At 34.6% G+C, this 25,705-nt stretch overlaps 1 protein-coding gene across 19 annotated transcripts in view; it reads right to left on the bottom strand.

Annotated features, from left to right (window-relative positions):
* LOC136039341 (basement membrane-specific heparan sulfate proteoglycan core protein-like) overlaps nt 1-25,705 on the bottom strand; it is a 392,752-nt gene that overhangs the window by 230,750 nt on the left and 136,297 nt on the right. For 18 of the 19 annotated variants that reach the window (XM_065722975.1, XM_065722972.1, XM_065722979.1 and 15 more), the window contains 5 exons: nt 19,866-19,973; nt 13,322-13,450; nt 11,048-11,158; nt 7,259-7,372; nt 1,303-1,419 (listed from right to left, as the gene is read on the bottom strand). In XM_065722975.1, the coding sequence (XP_065579047.1) occupies nt 1,303-1,419; nt 7,259-7,372; nt 11,048-11,158; nt 13,322-13,450; nt 19,866-19,973 (579 nt within the window). Of the gene's footprint in view, nt 1-1,302; nt 1,420-7,258; nt 7,373-11,047; nt 11,159-13,321; nt 13,451-19,865; nt 19,974-24,262; nt 24,536-25,705 lie in introns of those variants that run through there. The other variant, XM_065722991.1, reaches the window with a different exon arrangement.

Raw genomic sequence — 25,705 nt, 5'->3', positions numbered from 1 at the left:
ACCAAAAGTATGACAGTCCAAACAATTTTATTTTATTTGATAATACCTCCATTATATCCCCTGTTAATGGTCTCATTAAAGTTTTCCGGCAGGCAGTTGAAATAAAGAAGCACATTCACCTAAAGGTTCCCTTCAATAGAGACGTCAGAGAAACTTTCCAAAGTCCCATTTATGATGAAATTATTAATTCTATTCGTTTTTACATTCGTAATAATCTATTGCAATCAAAAATAATGTCTGGAAAGCGATTAGCTTTCTGGTCTGGAAAGCGGTCTGGAAAGCGATTCAAATATAATACATTATCTGGAAAGCGATTAGCTTTTAAGAGTGCTATACGTAAGATGTTACTCTGAAAGGGTAATCTTATTTTAGTTTTGTGTTTTGTTTTAAGGTTTTTTTTATACTTTATTAGTTTTGTCTGCACTGAGGTCGGTCAAGTGGAGGTCTTGCCCGTAAAATTTGCATAATTTTTTAACTTTTCCACTGGCTGTTATTGGCCTCGTTTTTTTTTCATGACTTTATGTTTTGATACTCAGTTCACTTTGCGAAAAAACCAAGGGCACATCTGACATTCTATTGCCGAACAACCTACTGACGACCAAACTTCATTCTTCCGCAAGGAAACTATTTATGATAAAAGTACCAAACTTAGACATTTACGGCAATATGCTGAAGTCCAAATTTCATCGTAAAGTCAATCAGTAAGAATTTCAAACTAATTTGAACACCCAACTGCACAATTTATCTGTTGTTACCGTCAGTTTAACATTTTATAAACTGAAAAACATAACAAATTGGCCCACCTGCTAGGTTTCCTCATTGTTCTCTAAGCTTTAAAATTTCTTGTGTACTAAAATAGCCATTTTCCCTTGATTGAGCTTTTTCCTCCTTTATTTTTATGCTGTATTTAAGATCTATGTGGCTTTTTTTTATAGAATCTTTATGGGTTTCTTTGAAGGTAACCAATACAAAATCTTTAAAAAGGGTGAGATGAAGGCGGAACGTTTGCCAATGTGAGATTCTTTTTAGCGGGTAATATTTCATTTCAATGGCTGTATGGCTATGCAAACAGCTTACTTTATTGATTTTTAAATGAGAAGAACTTTTTACGAGAATTTAACATAGTTTTAATGTATTCTTTTGAATTCAAACATAAAATTCTATGCTCATTTTCGATATAAAAAAAATAAACAACCTCAAGTCCATACGAAAATGTTCGCAAATTTCTATCTCCTTTGATTAATGTGAAGAATAAGTGGGATCTGCATAAACTGGGATCAAAATTCTTCTTTATTAACTTACCACAACTTCGCTCGTCACTTCTATCATTGCAGTCACTCTTGCCATCACAGACGAATCGTTCTTCAACACACTGGCCACTATAGCACTGAAAATAGCCAGGACGACATCCCTCGGGGTCTGAAATAAACATGAAACATAAAAGGATTTTTGAGTTTAAATATGCGTCTGCGGTTTGGTTTCTAAGGAATGTCGAAAATCTTATACTCCTGTTAGGATCAGAAAATTAGTACATTAGGTTTCTAATGTCCTAAAATCACTGATTAGAAATTAAAAGCAAAATTTCTAAATCAGTGTATAATTTTTCCAGTTTAAAACATCTCCAACTTTTTCCTATCTCTTCTTTTGACAAATATTCCAATTGTCGTTCTATGTTTAATAGTGCTATGAAACCAAAATTATATAAGAGAAAACAGGAGATATGAGCAATCACATTTTGAACTTTCAGTTACAGCCGGTCGTTTCGAGTTGCGACTTTGCTCTTTACTTCCATCAGAAAGGCTTTGTTTTTAAATTAATTTCTAGTCCGAAAATCCTGAAAATTAAAAAATAGTTTCATGTTTTTTGCTTGAAGAGTTACAAAAAAGTCTACAAAACCAGTTTTACAAGTTTTTCAACCCACTTGCATGTCCAACATGTTGAAAAACCCCTTTTTTTATTACTTTAATTTAATTTCCACTTGAATAGTGTAAATACCCGTTTCTTGGCGTAAATACACAAAAAGAAGCCAATTCTACTTCAACCAATCAGAATGCAGTTGCAGCTTGTGTAGATTAAATACATATTGCACCAGGCCCTATACAATAAACGCATACATCTGATTCTTTCTACTTTACTATACCTTAGAGTGGGCTACCTTTTTGAACGTTTTTTCTCTAAAACTTTTCGACCTGCTTTAATACTATTTTTTCTAATTTAAGTTTGGAGTTTATACTTTTTTCTTCTTCTTTCCTCGCAGAGATTAGGGACTTTCGGCTACGGAAATATGGATTTCCTATACAAGAGCAGGATTGCATAGCGTGTAAAAATGTGGGAGAAGAACAAAAATTATCAGGTTTGCATTCTCCAGTATCTTTGAAAAGCAACCCAAACTGAAACATATCTCTGAACTGGATACTAAAATTTCGTCAAGTAGAGAACATTTAATCATTTTTGGTTATATTTGTTCACACAGAACGACACCTTCTTCTTGACCAAAAATTGATAATATGTTGATGTCTGTGTTTTGCTGTGAGCAGTTGAGATTATTAGTCTTTTCACAGGAACTAACCTGTCAGGGATTCTTCCTTCTTTATCAGCAAAAAATCGGACTGCCGCTCAGTAATAGAGCAGGTTTAGACAAAAGAGAGAATTTGCCACTGATAAAAGAATGCTTACATTAAGGTACAGAAATTTTACGTTGAAAATGTATCCCAGAAAATTACAGAAATTTGTAGACACTGCAGTCCCAGAAGTCGCATCAGTGGGCAATATCCCATAGCCCTTTTCGTCAAAAGCTTGGAAACCTTGTGGGATGTACGACTGGTTAAAATAGAGTGGCACGCATTGACGTTGCTGAATTTGGACATTTAATTGGTGCAAGAACCTGATTGATAATTACAACTGAGTGGCGTCCATCAAGACTACAAATGGAGTGCTAAAGTTTCCTAACGCTCTTCAAGTGTTCCAGTTTGTTTTTGGCTTCTCTGTCGAAATTTTGCTGTGGAAAGACTTTTAATATTTTGAAAACCATACAAAATAAAACCGGAATGCGCTTGAAAACGTGACTATGGTAGTGACGTTTCCCATCAAGATCAAACAGTTCGTGGTAACGAACAGCAGTAAGGAGCGGCTTTCTTACAACTCTACTTTTAAAAAAGAAAACTTTAGCGTAAAGGGCAAGGCATTGAGGAGGGGAAAACCCCTTTCATAAATGGAATAATTTCTGTTTGTTTTAAGTTTTAATGTCGCTCCTTACTTGCAGTTAAAAAGCTTGTTTTGTTTTTATCATTTAATTGGAGTAAGGCACAAAAGCCTTCCGAAGTCACCAAGACTTTAAAGAAAACAAATAAAATCCATGAAATCTAATGCGACTGCGTCCAAATGCGTTGCTTATTTTAGGTATCGGGAAGAACAAAAGGGATAGCGACAACTATGGTTTGTTATAAAAAATCCTTAGATGAAAACTCTTAGATCAATTCTTAGATAGATTAAATAAAAAAGACAAGTTTTTTTACTGAAGTAAGTAGCAATATTAAAACTTAGAACGAACAGAAATTATTCCGTATATGAGTGGGGGCTCCTCCCCCACACTACACCTCTCTTCACGCTGAAGTTTTTCAAGAATGTTTTAAAGAAACGTTCTGAATCTAATTACACGGACAATTACATAGAACAAGTTCTGTTCATGGTAAGTTTTAATGTTGCTCCTTGCTTCCAGTAGAACAAACATGTTCTTTATTTAATCTTTAACGGTTTTTCAAATAAACCCAGGAAATCCACCTCCCTCCATGGAAAATTCCCTCCTCAAAAATTCCTCCATAAAAAGTTCCTCCCAATTTAAGTTATTCTGCCAAGAAATCTCTCAGACAATTCCATTCACGATGCAAATTCCCCCAGAAAATTTCTTGCTTACGATTCCGCCTGAAAATACTCCTTACCATACTTTCATTTGAAGAAAGACTTGCCTTTATTTTATTTATCTATTTATATATAACCCATCACAAATACAAGACAATGATGATGGAGGATAACATTAAGAAAGAAAATAAAAAAAAAAATGAAAAAAAGCACATATAGAAACAGAAGCAGATGCGTACAGACTAAAACTCGAATATACCAAACAATTGGGAAAAATAAGCTTCTCCAAGGGTGGTAAGTCTCTTTAAATGAATCGTGCAAATAAATGGAATATAAAAATGATGATAACCTAGCAAAAAAAAACTAGTATTAAAACGAAAAATCCTTCCAAGGGTGGTTCAACGAAAATGTAAGCTTTGAAAAAAGCTTATCTACAGCATCAAGAGGATCCGGCAAGCTGTATCTCTCCCGCAGTCTAACATTCCTAGTCTAAGGACGAACCTGAATAAGAATTTTTAAATATCTGAAATAAGAAATCCTAATTTCTATTTTATCTGATTAGTTAAAATGCCCCAGAAAGGACCCAGGCACAGGACATGAGGGAGAGAAACATCATTATGTACTTTCGCAAGGTAGCGTTCGCCAAGATTCAGCTGTGATCCAACTGCACCAGCATATGCATTAGGGATCTTACGTTTGTTTTGGGCAATAACTAATCTCCGAGTTGACTTTAGGGAAGTTCCTGCAGTGGTACAACATCAGAATCGCCCAAATTTACTCTATCAGGGATTTCAGAACGGTTAAAATTAAATAACAGCACTTAAGACTTGGTCGTATTTAAAGAAAGACCAATCTCATTATAATTCTTAGCAATCTCCCTAAAAAAAAAAAAAAAATCCAAACTAAACACAGCCATACTTAGGCCAAGAACGTCATCCGCATAACATAAAACAGACACACTAACACCATTCAATATACACCACGACGATTAATCCTCTTGGACTCTTAGAGTAGTATTATTATAAATAGTAGGAGAGGTAATTGCTCCTTGTTTAATTCCAAGGTTCACTTGGAGTTCTAATGGAAGAAGCGATCCAGTCTTTAAACGTACTCGAAGGCGTCTATACTCGAGGTCTAACTACATTCACATATATTTAATAATAACTCAACTTTTTAATAACTCAACCATAGTCTGAGAATGAATTAGAGATCCGAAAGCATTACTAATGTCATAAGCGCCAATAGCCCAAGGGCAACCTGACCTTTCATCATCCTTTAATATTGTACAAAAACTCGTCAAAGCTTGGTAGCAACCGAGATGTGGTTGAAAATCAAACTGAAAAGGAGGCATGCCACACTGTTGTCGAATATATTCAATAATCAATAACTCAATAATCTTTGGAAACATACTAGAAACTGTAATGGGCCTATAAGACGAGGATTAAGAAAGCGGTTTCCCTTTTTTTCAGAACCGGAGTTACAACACCAACACATAAGCAATTGGGCACAACTCCTACTGTAAAAATTATCTGGAACAGTAAAGCCACATGATCAAAAAGGTAATGGCTGGCAAACCCAAAATGGCGAACACAAATCCCATGCGACCCACAAGAAAACTTCTTTTTAAGCTTCGGTATAACCTCTTTAATCAAATTACCTCCAATGATTACCTGCTCGGATCTAGCTCGACTGTTCAAAAAACTCCTAATTTCTCCATTAAACTTCTTAGCCTACAGACTATCAGGGGCTTTAAACTGGGTAAAAAAATCGACCATCCACTAAGACTCGGGTATACTCAGGTAAGACTAAGGTACTAATATCATTAGGTCGACCGGGGCGAGACCTCCAAAGCAAATTCAGATCGTTAGCGATTTTTGCCGCCAGTTTAGCTTTGATATTGGCAACATGATCACGGAGGACCTTATAAAACTTTTTCTTTTCGTATGAAAATGGATAGTATTTACAATACCAACTCTAGGCCTGTCACGTTCTTGCCATATACGCAACCACTTTCTAGCCTGGAAACATGCACTAACTAAAGTTAGATTTCGAAACCATCCACACTTTTCCGTTTTGCTCGAGACTTTCGAACAGGTACAGCTCCCTGATCAGCACATATAATAGCATGAATAATTTGTTCACAATATAGATTAAGCTGTAAACGAAGCTCATGCTCATCCATAACAGCAGAAGGTGGATGAAGGAGGTGGTAAAGAATTTCTATTTTAGTCAGTGTATCATCACAAGCTATCCGAAAAAGTCCTATGTCGGTAAGATCTCAAGATTTCCTGACAGACCATTTAGAACTTAGGGCGGGGGGGCTTGGAAAACTGTATACAGGAGTAGTCAAATTAATAGCAATATAATCACTACACCAAAAATCATTCAAAACTGAAACTACAAGCAAAGGCTCGCCGGAGAACAGAACATGATTTTGAAGTAGTGTTAGCTACGTATATGAAAGTAAACTGTTGATTTTTCGGGAGCACATGGAACATATTAGGTAGCATCTTCTTTACGATTTGAGCTCAGGGGCAACGATCACTTGATAAATCACAGCTGAAATCACCAATGATGAGACAACGTGGAAATGAATGGAGCCGTTGCTTTACATATTTAGCCAACTTTCGACATGCGGTATTAAACCTCATTTCTGAGGCCTGATTGTCACAGTTAGCGGGTAAATAAACATTCACAATAGCGAAACCATTACAGCTAACGGCAGGAAAGCGATATTCCGAACGTAAACATTCAAATTTATAGTTGCTCAGGACAGCCAGTCCTCCGCTAGGTCAGCCCTTTGGTTTTTGAAGAGAATTGGAGTATTTTTTTAAGATCCGGTAGTAAGTGTTCCTGTGTACACACTATGTCATATTTTTCAACCATTTTTCAAACAAGGCAAGCTTATTCAGGACATCACCGTATATGTTTCAAGATAACACCAATACGGAACTGTGGCTAGTTGCCATTTCTAATTTTTTGTCCTCTTTAAGGGCATGAGAGAATCTTCCCTGGGTGGAAATATTTCCAGATCCTCCTCCCCAATGGAAAGTTTCTTCCGCAGACAATTTCCACATGGAGAATTTCTCCTCATGATAATTCCTTCATGGAAAATTTTTCTCGTGGGAAATCCCCCGCAATGTAAAATTTCCCCAGAAAATTCAAATTTCGCTGAAAATCTCCCCTTGACAAACCCCCCAAAGAATCTCCACGTGTAAAATCGTGTCGCCAACAAGAGGGTGAGACAAATAAAACGAGTTTTGTTTATAAAATCCGTGTAAAAAATTTTCGGGAAAGTTTACCTTGCTTATCTAAGCAAGAGATTTGAAAAGAAAAAAGAAAGGGAAAAGTCCTAATTGGAACTCGCAGATTAAAATACAACTACAAATGAGCTTCTTACCAGGACAAAGGCTTTCATCAGAGTCATCATTTGGACAGTCAATTTTGCCATTACATTTCCGTGAGTATTCAATACATTCTCCAAAATCACATTGCCATTGGTTTGAAGAACAGGCTTAAATAAGAAAAAATAAGTGCTTTTTATATATTTTTTTTAATGTGCATAAGAGTCAAGTTTTGCACGTAACGTTTTTTGTTTTTTTACTTTCGCCAGAAAGAAAAAAACTGAAATAAAAGGACAGCAAAGAAGAAACTCAGTTAGAGGAAGAGGGGTAACCCTTCCTCTAGTATAGGGGTAACCCTATACTTTTTAATGTATTTAAAAATGTCGGCCTAGTTTCATCCCGACTTTTTTTTACGTTTGTCAATTAAGCTTTTGTGAATTGTAACACTTGGAAATATTAGAATAATCAAATCTATTTTTTCAGGGTTTATGATACGCCCTATGTGGGGGAAGTATGCCAAAATCAGGGTGTAAAAGGTCTTGAAGGTTCTACACTATAATTGCTGGCATACATCCTTTTTTTCATATTCCCTTTGCAAAAAATCTTTTGGAAACTACTAGTACTACCTCCATTGGAGTTCGACTCCACTGAAAGTGAGTGAAATACAGACTACGGATACTTCGTGTCACCGCAGGGGCTCAGGTTCCCATACGCTGTATTATTTCTGTTCTATTTCATAATTCAAACAACTTATGTTTCTTAATAAATGTTTCCTGTCTTTATGTATTTGGTATAGAGAGTAAAATAAAATGAGGAAGAAATGAATATACAGGTCACTGGAAAAGAATACAGACCGATGCAAATAAAAAAGAAAAATTGCATGGATAACCTTGTACAGAGAGTTAAAGTCATGCCAAAATACAGATGGTAACTTGATATGCAGGTGGTTTATGTTGAGAATCTCCTTTTTTCGTATCAACAACATTAAACGTTGTAGGTTTTTTTTATTAAATCTCGCAACTGGCAACCAACCCGACAAAGCATTCTTCCCAGTTTTATGGTGATTAGCTTTTTCGACTTTGTTAAACAGAATAAAAAGATGTTTACAGATTAATTTAAGTAGATAACTTGAAGTACAACCTAATACCTTTTAATAGTCGTCAGATAACATTCTTACTATGCTTTCAACTTGTTCCCCTTTTAAATACCTATGTTAATCATGACACTATCTCAAAGAGCAACATTCTAAATCCAATCAACCTCTAAGTTTGGCCGGGCTGACATTTACAAAAATGAATGTTGCGTGGGTTAAATTTGGCGGTTTAAGTTTCTTCGTGGGCTGAGTTTATGAGGAATCTTTTGCCAGAATATTTCTCTTGGAATTAGCAGCCTTTTTTCTAAAGAGATTCTGACATAAATCAAAACTATATTGGTTAGCGCTGCAGCACATCCAATTTGAAGATCTTGTCAAATGCAAAAATATTCCACAATCAAGGCAATATTCAGGAGAGGGGCGAGATTTTGGTTTGAATCCCCCCCACCCACCTAAATACATCCCCAACTCATAAATTGGCTATGAAAATTCAGAAAAAAAGGCATTTTTTCCCACAAACCCAAAAATATTTACTCTGACTCGTAGACTGGTCTTGAAAATGTAGGTAAAAACCCTTAACCCCTCTGCCCTAACAAAACTCCTTGATACATCCCTGTAAATAATGTGGACTTATGTCTGTGTTTATCTTTTATATTTTATTTATATATTTATAATAATATACCTTATGTGTAAAATTTTTTTTTGTATAGGCCTACCAAGTAAATACATTTCTTTACTTTCCCCATAGTGTTTCCAGTGTTCTAATATCCAACTGAAATCTGTGCTGTAACTGAAATCCTACCCCAGTATTGAACGCTGCCATTTAATTTAGGTGATATTTATGTTTTTTTATGAATAGTTGGAGAATTAGGAGAATTTTGAATTTCTTCAAGACCATTTTATGCCTAACGTGACTGTACATTAAATAATAAAAATCTAGGAGCTTTCGTTTAATAATCTAAGAGCATACTTATAAAATGTATTCTGTAATGTAAAACTTTTTCTTTAGTGAATTATTCAAGTTGAATTATTCCATTTTTTAAGTAATGGACGGATCAAATTAATCAAAAGATTTACAGGGGTGTTATCAGATAAACTATTGGTGCTTACGAAGCTTTAATTCTCAGTAATGATTTCAGACACCTAACTATGGGGGAATAGTAGCCACAGCAAAGAGTTCTCTTCTCTTATATATTGTTATTTACCACCACTACTACTACTACTAACAACTCACTGCAGCACCAAGCCGTCTGAGGCCGAACATTATTTGTGGGTTCAAGTTGCAAAATACGTGCTTTCGTCTGTCTATTTCAGAATTTGAAGCAAAAATGTTATTTTCCCCAAAATTATCAACAATTTGAAGATGAGCCACCATGTATACCCCAGACCTTTATGAAGTAGGAATATACTCACTAATTCTCTGGCATATCATAGGACAAGAATGGCGCAGAACAGCCAAAACATTGAAATTCATTCACAGACTTTTCCTAATTGATGGGAATAAAGCTCTATATGTTTCTGCAACATGTTTGCATATGCTCCATTTTAATCTTAGTATCCCGAATAATTACCAACGGATGCAAAGTAAAGAGAATAAGCTTCAAATCATGGTGTAAGCCCATGCTTTACAGAATATTGATAAACTTAATTCAAAACACAGCGGATCATAATGAATCAAGACCAGTGTTCGGGCGTTCTACATATCCGTATTTTCCACTTTCCTTATAGTAATTTTAGCCCCTTCCGAGTTTGCAGTATAGCTCCCCTTACAAATCTAAGACCCAAGTTTTGATCGAATTAGAGTATATTGACTATCTATATTTTTAGGAAGACCAAAATCCAAACAAACATGTAACCGTTAAATCATTTTGTTCTTAGCCTAAATTATTGTATATGGGTTATTATAGCACAGGAGAGATACAATCACAAGTTTCCAAAGAAAATTATAGAATAAAAAAAATCTATAAGACAAATATGAATAACCAGAAAAGATGGTTTCCATCTCAATTATTGGAAAGAGACAATCTTGGCAAAGTAAGAAAATTTTGTGAGAAGAATTCATTTAAGGGAACTCCAGATAACTTTTAGTCTTGACAATTTAGTTGCATCTCTGGAAAACCAAAGACATTTTCCTTTCCATGATAAGAAAAAGAAATTAGAGTACAACATTGTTTAAAAATTCGTTATTTTTTATAGAAGTAATTTAAATCAAATGCTTTGTTGAGGATAATGGCGTTCTTTACATTTTCGAAAGTTTAGCAACACGAGTAAGACTTGCGACAAAGAGGACATTTGTTACCAAAAAGTTGTAAATCAAACTGTGGTTACATACATTAGGGAGCAAGGGGGTAGAAATAGGACTTAAGATGCGCGTAATAAAAGCAAGATAACGAAAGTAGAGAGTTAAATAGTCAATGGTGATCTAACTTAGATTTGAGACCCGACACATAAAGCTGGAGCTCGAATAATTTAGGTCGTAGCTTATATAATGGGATGCATTGAAAATTAGCGCAACGAAACTTAATTATTAACAGCCCATATAGTCATAATTGCAAAATTTTGTAGCATCAAGTGTGATGGTTATTGGATGGTGTCCTCCTGATTTTGCTGAAAATGAATGTTGCCAGTGGTAAAAGCTTCAGCGCATAAACAACGGACATAGTTAGCGATTTGTCTAAGAGTACAGTTCTAAATAATAAATGCCTAATTAAATATGAAAACTAAGTTTAAGCTGGTCAAAATTGGTACTTACGACAACCTATTTCGTCTTCATCGTCGGCAGGACAATCTACTTTTCCGTCACAGCGGCTTCTGACTTTAATGCAACTGCCATTACCACATCGGAATTCGCCAGGCTCACAGACTGCAATAATGACAGTTAAATAACATATATAGGTCTACAGATAAAAAAAGAGAGAGCGAGGAATAATATGAATAAAACGAATAATTCGTTTGATTTGAAACAAAAACCCAGGTAATATTCTATACCACATACAAACTTATCATATGAATTTTTGTATATAGTTATATGGGTTGCATATGCAACCCATTTCCTGGACTTTCTAACCAAATTTGCTTTTTTTCACAAAAAGCGTTTCACTTCAAAGCAATTTTTTTCAGTCAGTTATTCAACGAAGTGTTTTTTTTTTTTTTTTTTTTTTTTTTTTTTTTTTTTTTTTTTTTTTTTTTTTTTTTTTTTTTTTTTTTTTTGTAATATCAGTTTTAATACAATCCAAAAAATAATAAGAATCCTAGATATATTCTGCAATAGTAGAAAACCGCAAAATGAAATTTATGTTGTATCCATATCTGATTTAAGATTTTTATATTGCTTTCTCTCATGATGTGATGAATTTTCTTTCAGAGTACTCAGGCATTCCCCACTCGTGGCTAAGCTTCACAGCCCAAGCTTTCAACCCTAGCATACGGCTCTGCAGTCGGCCCAGGCAGGTCAATTTTGCAGATTAACCCTGCCCCCGTCGCAGATGAAAACGCACGACGTTCTATTCTTTCGAAAGCGGGCCTTTTAAATGAGGGAGCATGTCAAAAAGCATTTTGTATATACTAAAGAGAGATTGAATTATGATGACACAATACTTTGTCCCAATTTTTGAAATCCTTCCCTACCACTTCGAATTGCTAATCTGTAAGGATTAGTCGAGATGGAAGTGCCTGAGGGATGTTACTCCGCTGTTTTGTACTATATTGTTATTTAATATATTTCCTTATTAAAATAAAATATTAAAATATATTTATAGAATGCAAATATATTTTTGCCGTTGCCATATAACAATCATTGAAGATATAAACAAAAACTGAAATACTCCTAAAACAATAAAAGCGTTTTTGAGAATAAAAGATTGCTTGGTTGCATTACTAACAGAGTGAATATAAACAAGGAATTCGAAAGCTGGCTTTCTCTCCGTCTAGTCTGTTTGTCTCCCCTGCCAATCTTTTGCAAGCAAAGGTAAAGAAATGCTGCAATTTTTGTTTTCGCTCTTTCATAACCCTGGGAATATTTTTAAAATACTCTGAATATCACGTCACTAATTAAAATTAGAGATTTCTGAGGTTTTATTTTAGGGGGAGGGTAAGTGCGTTGAAAGAATAAAAGTACGAAATGTACGAGATAAATGGAAAATTTGAGGTAAAACTAAACCATGAAATTTCAGCGGACACCTCCAGGTGCATGGAAAAATATAAGTATGAAATATACGAGATATATGGAAAATTTGGGGCAAAATTAAACCATGAAATTTCAGTAGGCTGTAGCACGCCTCAGTTCCCAACCTCCCCCCCCCAAAAAAAAAAACAACAACAGAAAACAGAGACTATCTATCTAGCCTAGCGTATTCTAGCCTACCTATGAACCAAAATCGAACAGCTAACCTAAAATACGCTTAGATTGAACCTATTAAATTGTCTCATGAAATAAAACACCCAGAAAATTCCGTTGTCACTTCTTCACAACAACAAACTTATGGAATTCAACACTGAAAAGCATATATTTTATCTCATATTGGCTACTTGAAAACTATTTTAGCAAAAAGAAGTAACGCTACGCCACGATGGCGTCAACTTCTTTGAAACCAGCGCAAAAAATGGTGATTTTTCCCTTACTATATTTTGTCGTTGCCTTAACTTCGAAGCAAGGGAAAGATTGAGAGGGGGGGTAAAACAAAATTCAAGAGGCTACTGACCAAGGTCCTTAGCAATTTACAAAAATTTAGTGATAGTGGCACTGTAACCAAGCGGAATTCTTCAGATAACGTTTTGCATGAAACTAGTGGAGCGTTAAGTAATCCAGGTGTTGCATAACACGCGATACTTACAAGTTTTTATTCCTCTGGTTAACTTAATTTGTTATGATATTTCTTCTCTACTGACAAAAATACTAAGCTAAAGGCTAGTGGAATTGTAACCTGGTTTCCACGGTGTGCTATCAAATTTTGAATAGCAATATATCTAGTTTGTCATACATAGCGTCTGAAATACCTCTAAAATTCCAACTTATCATTGTAATTACCTGGTTGAGGTTGGGAGGTACATGAACTTGGCTCATCTGTGCTATCAAGGCAATCAACTAATCCATCACAGACCTTTATAGTTTTAATACACCTAGAACCATCACACTGGAACTCATCTGGTTTGCAACCTATTGAAGAACAAGCACACTTAAATTAAGAAGCAATAACATAAGAGGCCAATCTAAGCAAAATTAAATGTCAGACACAGACATGCGATAACTACTAATTAAAGGGGACAATTAACTTCGCAAAAAACTTATTCGGTGCCTCATTTATGTTATAAGGATAAACGCTCTTCAATCAATTAACAGGAATAAATATTATGATTGATATCCAAAGCAGGATAAAGCTTACAATTGAAAATTAAATAAAAAGCTTATGAAAAACTACAATTTCTAAAAGATTCCTACATTACTACAAAAAAATAAGTAGATATATGCATTTTTTACTGAAAATAATGGCCATGATCGATTCTTAAATTAAATTTTAAGTTTGTGTTAAGACTCTTGTTTTCACTTAAATTACAAAAATAATTTGAGAAAGCGGGAAAATACATAAGACAGCAGGAAAAATGAACCAAATAGTAATTCAATGTAAATTATTCAAAGCCATTAAAAACAATTATAGGCTAAAGCCAAAGTCAAGTATATCTAACCAATAGCAAAACCAAGTAAGTATATTAAAAGGTAAAGTTCTTTTTAGTTTCAGTAGTATCAGCACTGTTCTTGGTGAAAAATTGTCCGATCGAATTGTTCTTCTTTTGTTCAGTCAAAACTTAAGACGAAACATGTTAAATTATATCTGGTAAGGATGTAATTGACTTTATAGTTGCCTTTATAGTTAATGTTGCAAAGCTATGAATCTATCCCGGAAGCAAAACACATTCGAAAAACAGTTACATCAAGAATATTGAACAAGGATATTTTACGGAGTCTCTCCAAGGATCCCGGAGTCAACCCCGAACTTAGAAAATATATTAGCTTCGCGGGAGCTTTTTCTGAAACTTCGTTTTCTATTTTCTAAATTATTATCGCTCGAGAGAGCTATAAAAAATCATTTTTCATTTCAAAAGATTCTTTGGCTTTTCTTTTTTTAGACTAAAAAGATATTAAACATAGTTAAATACACATTTATAATAATTTAAATAAACTTTAAAGAAATAAAAGCAAAGAAATGATAAAAATTCCAAAAAAGAAGAAATTGCAAATAAAATCAAATAAAAAGTAGAAGTCTAGCTCTAGTAAAAGTAAGGTAACAGTCATAGAAAAAAAAATAAAAGCAGCGAATTCAGTTTCTTTCGCCAAAAATGAAACTGAAATTCTGAATTATGCTGGGTAGACAATTATTTTGCGTACTCAAAGTGATACAGATATACCATTTATACTTCTACGGCAAAGATAAGGAAGAGGAAGATCGACTGGGATTACTACAAGCAGTATTTGTGGGTTACAGCGCCCTCCCCAACGTACCATGAGGTAAGCCTCTTGAAGGCTATTGTCTCTTTGCGTTTTATTGAAAGTTATGCGTATTTTGAAAAGTGTGGTTCAATTTTTCAAAAAGAAACAAAAGCAAAAATCAGAATAATAATCAAGATGACTGAAAAGAATTAATGTTTAATAAATAATTATGTTATTTCCCAGAAATCTACGCAATTCAACATTCAAGATTTTATTTGGCAGATTTTTTTTTCAATGTTATGATTATAAAATAAATACATAAAGAATATTTAAATTTCAGTATCGTACTAATGACACATTTATTTATTCATCTATATCTGTATTTGTTACCTTTATTTATTATGTGATTAATTATTTTAGTTACTGTTCGTGGGTTTCATTTTTCCTTTGACAGTAATCATTGTTCGTTTTTAGTTTGAATTATTATATGACTTTAATTTTGCTCGTCTCAAGCTTTAACATGTCTCTTTACTTTTCATTAAAAACTCCTTCTTCGGAAAGTACTTCGAAAAGTAAGTTCTTTTCGTTTTTGACTGCCATAACTTTATGTTAGTTAATTTTAAAAATATATGATCAGTTTTTTAGCTAAAGAACTAAAATATTGCGTTCTAATTTAAATCGTGAAGTTGCATAAGGTAATTTGAGTGTTAACTTTGATTTTATTCTATATGATTATTGTGTTAATTTTGTCAATTTGAAATAAAGGCTTGGAATGGTTCTTGGCCTAAGACTTAGATTCAACAGTAATTTATAAATAGTATACGTGAAATAATTCTTATGGGAAAATGTACTAAATATTATATACTTATGAAAACGGAGGTATTGCACATACAATTTTGACAACCTGGATACACATAGCATCTTTTAATTTAGTTCAACACCCCCCTCAACATTCTCTCAAATCTTCAACTTGATATGCTTAGCCGTTTCAAAGATACAGCTTATGCGCTATTTTGACAACCTGAATGCATATACTGCTTTTTGATTATGTCTCACATTTTTCACAACATTTCCTGAAAGTTTTAACTGAATATACTTAGCTGTTCCAGACATTTTACAGATTCGTCCGTTCCATAACCTGAAGCATGTTGTGTCCTTAAAATTAGTTAAACATTCCCTTCGACATTCACTGAAAGTTTCAACTTAATGACTTTAGCCACCCCTGAGATAGTGCAGATACAGCCTTTCCACAACTTGAATGCACGTTATGTTTTGCGATTTATTTCAACATTCCCCGAAAGTTCATACCATCTGCCATTCCTGATAATTGAAGATATACCTTTTGACAACCACGGTGCAGATCTAGTTCAAAATCATTCCCGGAAACTTTTAACTTGATACCCATAGCCGTTACTGAGACATTGTAGATACGTCCTTTGCCCTAAAGTTTCAGATTAATATCCTAAACTGTTCCTGAAATCTTGCATGTACGGCATTTCGACAACCTTCATGCACATCGTCTTCAACATTCCCTGAAATTTTCAACTTAAACATCCTTAGACGTTCCTGATACACTGCAGATACACCATTTTGACTACCTAGATGAACAGATTGCCTTTTAATTGTGTTCAACATCCCCTTCAACATGCTCTGAAAATTTCAATAGAATACCCCTAGAAGTTTCTGAGCTATTGTAGATATGCCCTTTTTACAACCTGCCTCAAAGAGTGTCTTATAGTTTATTTCAACATCTTCCTGAACACTCTCTGAAAGTTTAAACTTAATGTAATTAGCTGCTCCTGAGATCGTGCAGAGACAGTCTTTTGACAACCTGGATGCACATGACGTTTTTAGAGTTAGTTCAACAGCTCCCTTAACATTTTCACAAAGTTTCAATGCGATACATTTGTCAATCCTGAGACACTGATGATAAGCCCTTATGATAACCAGGGTGCATATAATATGTCTTGATTTAGTTTAACATCCCCTTCCACAAGGTATCAAATTAACAACTTTAACTGCTCCTGAGATACTGCAGACACAGCTTTTGATAACCTGGATGCACTCAGAGTCTTTTGATTTATTTCAATATCCCTCTTAACAATTCCGTGAAGTTCCAAGGTATTACCGTTAGCCTTTAGTTGCAAATAAGCTCATTTCCTTAAAAGTTTCAACTTAATACCCTAAACTGTTCCTGATATTAACCCCTTCTTAAAAGTGGCTTGAAAATAGTGGCCAAAAACCTTCCTACACTCTGATTTGTTACTACGATTTTTGGGAAGACGGTAGAATTTGGGAGCAGAGCAGCCTTTGGGGTAGAATTTTCATTACATATGAGGGGTAATTGGTCTATTATCTTCTTAAAGTTTCCAGTTTTCTTCTCAATTGCTGTGTGTATTTATTTGTATGGTCAGTTTTATTTCTTTGTAGCTATTTTTATCTATCGAAACAGCATTAGACTTTGTATCATAATCTGCAACGTCCATAACCTTGAAGCGGCTCTGGGATAAGAAAAAAAATACTAATAATACATTGAAGGATTATGGTTGTTCACAGGCAACGTTAGAGCGTTGGGTCTCATTACTGATTTCCGAGAAACGGCTACGGCAGCACATTTTTTGTCAGTACACTGATGTGCAACGTACACGTTAACGTTAACTGTGTTGTGCAACGCACAACACAGGCAACGTTAGAGCGTTGGTTTTCATTACTGATTTCTGAGAAACGGCTACGGCAGCACTTTTTTTTGTCAGTACACTGATGTGCAAGATATATGTAATATGTTAGTCTTCAATTTAAAATAGGTTTTGACGCATTACAGTATTCACAACATTATAATATTTGATTATTCATTAATTTATCGCATGATTAAGGTCCCGCCGTTATTTCCAGGAATCTGGATTCCAAGCACGTGGCTATGTACAATGATTAAGTCTAAGATAGTGCCATGGACATCATTAGATGTACCAGATTATTTCCCATAAAAAGAATAAGGATTCTAGATGATTTCCGTGACTGCCAAGCAAACATAACTGGCAAGACATAAAAACTGATGCAACAAGCGGAAACCCTCTTAATGATCATTAATTCTGCTTCATAGTTTCTTTTTTCGTACGCTGTTTCAAAGAAGCGAACTTGAAAGAGTGTCCCTTGCTTTATCTCAAAGAGAACGCTTTTTTAAAGAGTCCAGTTCATACTGTTCAGATGAGACTGAGGTAACATGTGACTTTCTGTGCGTCGTAAAGGGCCACATTCTTTTTGTATGTTTTAAAAACATGATTTGGAATGCTAATTCTGAGCTATGATCAAACAGTTCGTGGTAACAAACTGTAGTAAGGAGCGACCCGACGCAATAGTAACCAAAACTCAAAAAAATGAAATTTTGATACCAATAGCTACATCAAAAGAATCGCATTTTAATGCTGATTTTAAATATATACGTTTATCAAGTTTAATCTTACCCATCAAAAGTTACGAGCCTGAGAAAATTTGCCTCATTTCAGAAAATAGGGGGAAACACTCCCTAAAAGTCATACAATCTTAACGAAAATTACACCATCAGATTCAGCGTATCAGAGAACCGTATTGTAGAAGTTTCAAGCTCCTATCTACAAAAATGTGGAATTTCACATTTTTTGCCAGAAGACAAATCACGGATGCGTGTTTATTTGTTTTTTGTTTGTTTTTTTTCCCAGGAGTGATCGTATCGACTCAGTGGCCCTAGAATGTCTCGAGAGGGCTCATTTTAACGGAAACTAAAAGTTCTAGTGCCCTTTTTAAGTTACCAAAAAATTGGAGGGCACCTAGGCCCCCTCCCACGCTCATTTTCCCCCAAAAGTCACCGGATGAAAATTCTGAGATAGCCATTTTATTCACCATAGTCGAAAAACCTAATAACTATGTCTATAGGGACGACTTACTCCCCCACAGCCCCGCAGGAGGGGCTGCAAACTTTGACCTGTGTTTACATATAGTAATGGTTACTGGGTAAAGTATACAAAAGCTAAAGTTTCTTACTGTTTCAAAAATAGAGTTAAGAGAAAGAGTCAAACTTTAGCGTAAAGAGCGGGGCGTTGAGGAGGAAAAGCACCTTTCATATACGGGGTAATTTCTGTTCGTTTTAAGTTTTAATGTTGCTCCTTACTTTCATTTGAAAAAACTTGTTTTTTTTATTTAATATATAAAAGCAGCGGAAAGCGTCAAACTTCAAGTGGATAAAAATCTCATGGAGCATTAGTTGCAGAGAAAAGCAGCCAGGTGTCCTATTTATATAATCCAGCTTGTTACTTATTAGTTTAATTTTCTTGTATTCTTCATCTTTCTTATTCACTGTTTTTCATTGGTTAAGACAAGTCCATGCGGAGACTGCGGAAGGGTGGGGGGCTTTGAACCTTCACCGTCCAACTTCGGAAATATTTTGAAATGTTTGCTATGCCTTATTTTCTTTTCCCCATAATTCAACTTTTTTTTCAAGCTTTTTTTTTCGAAGCAGTACTCCTACCTATTATTCATAACTCTCTCCACAACGACATTCTACGTGTGTATACCTGAACTGATTTACTAATTATTTTGCATCTGACCATACGTGTGCCAGTGTTCTAAATTTATGAGTTCGTTAAATGTGGGCAACGCTTCTAGGCATGCATGCAAAGCATAAGAGGCGAGGGAATCTGGTCCTCACTGCACCCCTCGATATTTAAAGAATTTAAGAATTTTCCCGAGTGCTTGTTATAGTCTCCATATAATTCGTCTTTTTTTTTTTTTAGTTGTGTAGTCTGAGAATTCTAGGAAAAGATAAAATGTATTGACATCCTTACGTCCTACATGGCACTTAATAACCTAAAAAATTGTCAATCTGCCATTTATTTTTTCAAGAAGATCACATCTTCCCGATTCATATTCAAAAATAAAAAACCAAAAAAGAAACATAAGTAAAATGAAATAAGAAACCCAAGAGAGTAAAAAAGAACTTTTTCGCATGCTGACCAATGGTAAGTGTTGCGCAGGAACTGATCTCCGGATTTACTGCCTTCGGCCAGGAGTGCAATACGTGGTTGGGGGTAAATTATCCAACGTAAGAGAAGATAAACTCATATGAGAAAATATAGATAAAGACAAAAAAAAATAAAACTATTATTATACGTACGACAATCCTCTTCGTCTTCACCAGACAGACAGTCAAAATTATTGTCACATTTCTGGAAGGGTTCTATACATTTTCCATCGTTACAGAGAAAACGGGCTCCGGAGCATGCTAGAAAAAAATGGTGTTAAATCGTACAATTTGCACTTCGTGTTTTTTTTTTCGAAAAGCTATTTTTAAGCAGCTTCCAGGGATGTGTTATTCGTATCAGAAAAATATTAGCACGTAGGAGAATGGCCTACCATAAGTGGATTTTTGAACGATTCCCAAATGAAATGGACAGACTCGTGGGGATTATTTTTTTTTGGGGGGGGGGGTACAAAATAATAACTGAGTCAGAAAAAAATATATAAATTGGCGAAAATTGAATTTAGTCCATTTAATCCAAATTTAAAAACTAAAAATATAAGTATATTAAATTGCTTAAAATTGTAACAGCTATTTCAAAGCAGTTTCCAGCAATGAGTTATTCACATCAGAAAGATATGGCACGAAGGGGAATAAAATATCATAAATGGATTTTCATGTGATTCCCAAATGAAATGCACTGACATACATGGATTAATTAGTTTTCTGGTGGGAGGAGGGGCAAAATGACCAAAAATAGCGGATATTCACAAAAAGTATATACAAATTATTAAAAAGCGAAATTTAATTCATTTAATCCAAGCTTAAAAACTAAAAATGTAAATATTTGTAAGTATCAGTATAATATAAGTTCAAAATTGAAAAAAAATTGAAAACTAATTAAATTTTTACGGTGATTCAAACATTTGATTTTCGTCAGGATTGGAGTCCGGCACAGGGAGGACCAATAATAAAATTTCGGAGGAGGAGGAATTAAATATTAAAAAACTATTTTGTTCGATAATTTGAAAAAGAAGTGCCCAGAAACAGGATATAATTTACATTCTACGGGGGAGGGCAGAGACACTTCTGGGTATTTCTCTACCTGGAGTTACCCTTGGGACCATAACCTTAAGAATTAATATTATAAGATTTTCAATGTCCCCTCAGGTGGCATCAGGCCAAACATTTCTGGAAACATTCAAACTTTGGATCCTCGAACGGAGCTCTTAAGTCTATCAAGAACACCACCGTGGTATATGATGAGACCAGAGAGTTAATTCAATTTTGAACATAGCTGTATTGTCGCGTCAAAAATTCCTAACCCGAAAAGATAATGATATTTTGATATCTCCAACTCGCCTATGTTTTGCGCTTCTTTTGAATGTTTGCCTCCCCCAAAATAAATTCTTGATTGCGTCCCGGCCCCTTCTATGGGTCCCAAAATGATTTTACTTTTTTTTCAAAGCTATACAGATTGAAAACTTTGCATGGTTACACATCTTCAAATAAAAAGACCTTAAGAAATACACGTATTTATTTTATTAAATGGAGTTACTGATTCCCGTGGTATCAAATTTCATTTTGAGAATAGAAAATTAATATTCAATTAAATGCACTGACAGTAAAATTTAATTATTTTGGATATATTGAAAACATTTAGCATTAAAACTTTGGACGTAGTTGCTTTGGCTTTTAAATGGCTCACATTATTTAAGATAACTTTTATGCGAAGGGGATCTATGGGCTCGTAAAAATTAAAGTTCATGCCTTTATTATTAAAGTTCATATCATACCTTGTTAAGAAAGTCCTTGGTTTTCAACTTAAAATATTACCTTAATAAAAAAAATACGAGATCGCTCACTTTGAAAATCTAGTACACGAGATGGCTCGCACCATATTAGGCAGAAGCGTGCGTGGGTGTCAGAAATGTGCCATAAATGGCGGAAGCATGCCACACGTGTCGGATGTGGGCGACAATTGAGAGAATTATGCTGTAAGTGGTGAAAGTTCGCTACACGTGGACGGAGTGGGAAGAGACAAGGCAGGGTGATATTGTGCCACGTGTGGCGAAAGTTTGTTTCATGCGGCAGAAGTGTGCCGGGCGTGAAAAAAGTACAAAACCTGTGGCAAAACATGCGGTATTCCAAGATATACAGCAAGTGGTGGGAGCAGGCGATCCCTCACATATTTTATTATACCTTAAAATAAGCTAATCAATAAAAGCCTAAATTCGGTCACATTGGCACTAGAATAGAGTAAAACAAATCCTATTTATTGTTCTATGTAAGACAAATTTAGAAGCCATGTTTCTAATTCCATTACTGTACACAAGACTTTGTTATCACCATAAGCGTTAGGTTTGTTTTAGAAGGGATTTAAGGCGCATAATTTAAGTTTAATTCAATTCCAGTATGCTAAAAGGTAGTGCTTGTTGATCGTATGCTTACTAACATGTAAACAAACAGGTGCAGCACAGCAGTATATATGCAGCACAGCAGCACAGCAGTATATATGCAGCACATCAGCACAGCAGTATTTATGTTACATAAATAGTGAACTATGTGCCACTAAAAACTTGTGATTTAACTGTTTAAGAGACACTAGGGTTATAGAAATATTCTTCCCCTTTCAAAGGCGGAAATTCTTTTTTTTCTTCTTCTTCTTATCATACAGGATTATTATTTATTTAAGCGTTATATATGTTATGGAAGATAGTATACTCTTACCATGCATCTTAAAGGGGTTTTAAGTTTTGTAAAGAAGCGCTAACTGAAAATAGAACATTTAATGGATAGAGAAATTGACGATCATCTGGTCCTGACACAAAGCTTGGTAATTAAGCTTCTGATTTCCTAAACAATGTATGGCCCTTTATTTTCTTTGCTTTGAATGTTTCCATTTTTTGCTTTTCACCTAACGCTTCTACTAGAATATCATTGTCCGTGTCGAATCCCATCTTTAAGAAACGTAGCATAGGTATGTTAAAAAAAGAATTATTTTGTTTATCAATCTTTTTTTAAATAATTCCAAGAAATAACCTCCCCCCTCCTTACTATAAAACTTTGCTTGAAAAATTCCCCCTTGCAACATTTATCCTGATGGAAATTTCTCCCCGCGGAGTATCCCCCCTACAGAAAATTAACCCCCAAAACATGTCCGTATATTTCCTGATAACAAACACTACACATAAATGTATAACTTACCGCCCTTACCCCCGTGGCTATGGGGTCTTGTCATCCCCAGAGGCATTATTATTGGACCTATTAACTGTGCTGAATTAAATGGCTATCTCAAAATTTTGATTGGATATCTTTTGACAAAAATGGGGCGTGGGAAGGGGGGTAAGTTGTCCTCCAATCTTTTTGGTCAATTAAAAAGGGAAATAGAACTTTTGATTTACGTTCGAATAAGCCTTCCCCCAATCTTAAAGGGTCATTGGCTTGATATGAACCCCCTTGGAAAAAAAAAACAATTAAACACGCATCTGCAACTAGCAAAAAATACAAAATTTCACGTTTTTGTAGACAGGAGAATAAAACCTCTACAGCAGGGTTCTCTGATGTGCTGAATCTGATGGAAGGATTTTGATTAAGATGACCTTCCTTTTGGGGGTGTTTTTACCTTTTTTGAAAATCACGCACATATTCTCAGGCTCTTAGCAAATGCTAAGATAGGTAACATTAAAAGCAATGAATCGTATATATTTGGGATCAGGATAAAAAGCCGATTTTTTAATGTATTAATTGTTATCAAAATTTCGTTTCTCAGAATTTCGGTTACTATTGGGCCAATTCGCTCTTTACATACGGTTCGTTACTATTAACTATTCGAAAATTTTCATCCCTGAAAAAAAGCTGAAAAAGTGTGATTGTGTAGTTGACACCAAAACACTCTCTGTGCAATGGACTTTTTACGAGAAAAAAAAAATCAAAGTAAGGTTTTTTCTTCGTAAAATCAAAACATGTTCCCTGTAATGTATTTTCTGAGAAAAGAACAAGTTTCGATTATCGATGGCCAAACGAGACTGGACGACTTAAATCTTAATTTTTCTTTGGAGCCTGTCTGAATTAAGAGAATTTTTTTTTGAAAATCAGATTTAAAAAATCAAAGAAAAGCAGCAAACGCTACTCTACTAGCTAATTTTTGATTCGAACAAGCAAATACAACAATCTTGCTGTCAACTTTTCCTTGCAGTATATATTGTCATGGAACCCTATTTGGTGCCGGGCGTGTGAAAATTAATACTGCCAAGAATCAAAGAAACATGGATTCTAACGTTTCTAATCCCAAAAATCTGGTTCAGTGTGCTACTCTAGTAGAGCAGCAAACGCTGGTCTACTAGCTAATTTTTGCGGTTTAAATTGCAGTTTAGAAGTCATTTCAAACTTTTCTGTGTTTACTGAATTACAGCAAAGAAAACGTTTTAAAATAATTGAACATTCAAAAGAAAAATCGAGTGATAAAAAAGTAGTCTGATTTTTTTTACAGGAACTTCATTAATTGCTTTAATAATTCTTCAAATATTTGATAAATATTTTTATTAACCTACCATAAGGAAAACGTCTTCTTTGACCACTAATAATGCTCAAAAAGCCATAGAAAGTTAATATCCACACAGTTAGTTTCATTATTTACGAAATAATTTGCGAACAATATTCCATGAATTTCAAATTCAACAAATATGTACTTCACTACTCTCGAGTTTCAAACACAAGACTGGATCAGCTTATGTTTGTTCAAGACGCCCATTGTTTGTTACTGACAGCTTTTTTAACAACTGTTTCAAAATCTTGCCAATTGCTGAAAGTGATTGTTCCTATAAGAAAAGCTGCAAGAAACTGACGATTTCTAAGAGGAAGCGGGCCTCGATCGAAAAGCTCGGCGCCAGTCAGCCTGGGAGGCGGTCCATAGCTGTGTCAAAACAGGCTATTGGAACTATAATGCGGATTATTGGCTGACTGGAGGCTCTAGTAGTTTTTTTTTATGGCTGAGGGAGCATTTGAAAAAAAGGAGATAGACATCTCCATTGGAATAAAAGTATAAGTTTCAAATTCAGCTGTACAGAAAAATAACAATATAAAATTTGTTTTAAGGGGCTGATGATGGGAATGTACTTTTCAAAGGTTTTGTTCGACTACTGAGACATTTGTCTTATGTAAACTAATAAACTTCGATCACCTTTGTAGCGTTTATTTTATATTTTCATACGTAGAATCGGAACATTATTTTTTATTATTAGTCACAACTGAAGCTTCGAAGACTTTGAAGAGCATAATGTTAAATACTATAAATACTAAAAGTATAATGTCGAAGACTATATGTTACTGCAATTGTCCGAAATCTGGTTAATGTCGACATTACCTCTGCTTGGGTTCAATTATCATTGCGAATCAGCCTTTTCAATCTTATGCAAGCTTTGAGGGTAAAAGTTAAAGTTAGGTTAGGTCAGGTTAGTTTAAGTTAGGTTATTGATCTTAGAAATGGGTTAAAAACCTAGCCAAACCAAATCCAACCTAACCTGTCACCACCAAACCTTAAATAAAACTGAAAAAGTTGACTGGCAAAGCTGATTAAATCCAAGGAGAAATAAAGGTATTTTGGACATTCACCTGAAAAAATTAACTGGCAACGCTGACTAAATCCAAGGAGAAAAAAAAAGTATTTTGGACATTCAGCGATAAATGTCAACATTCACGGTAACATATATATAGTTTCGAAAATTTTGTTTGAGATTTAATTTTGTGTTCCAGGATACCAGAATTTGTCGATAACTAATCTGATACTATTATTCCAATATGAAGACACGTTATGTTCCCTATTTTTTTGCAAAAACTGTTTGATTTCCCAAAAAAAAATAGTGATTGATATATTTGGAGCTTATTTATTACAAAAATAGCCTGTGATAAGTAACAAACAAGCTCTAAAATTCCTCAATACAAACTAAGTAAGAAAAAGAAAGATTTTTTTTTCTTTTTTTACTGGAGCATCTAGA

This window comes from Artemia franciscana, chromosome 19 (genome assembly GCF_032884065.1).
Source record: "Artemia franciscana chromosome 19, ASM3288406v1, whole genome shotgun sequence".
NCBI lineage: Eukaryota > Metazoa > Arthropoda > Branchiopoda > Anostraca > Artemiidae > Artemia > Artemia franciscana.
This window is presented reverse-complemented; position numbering and strand designations above follow the sequence as displayed.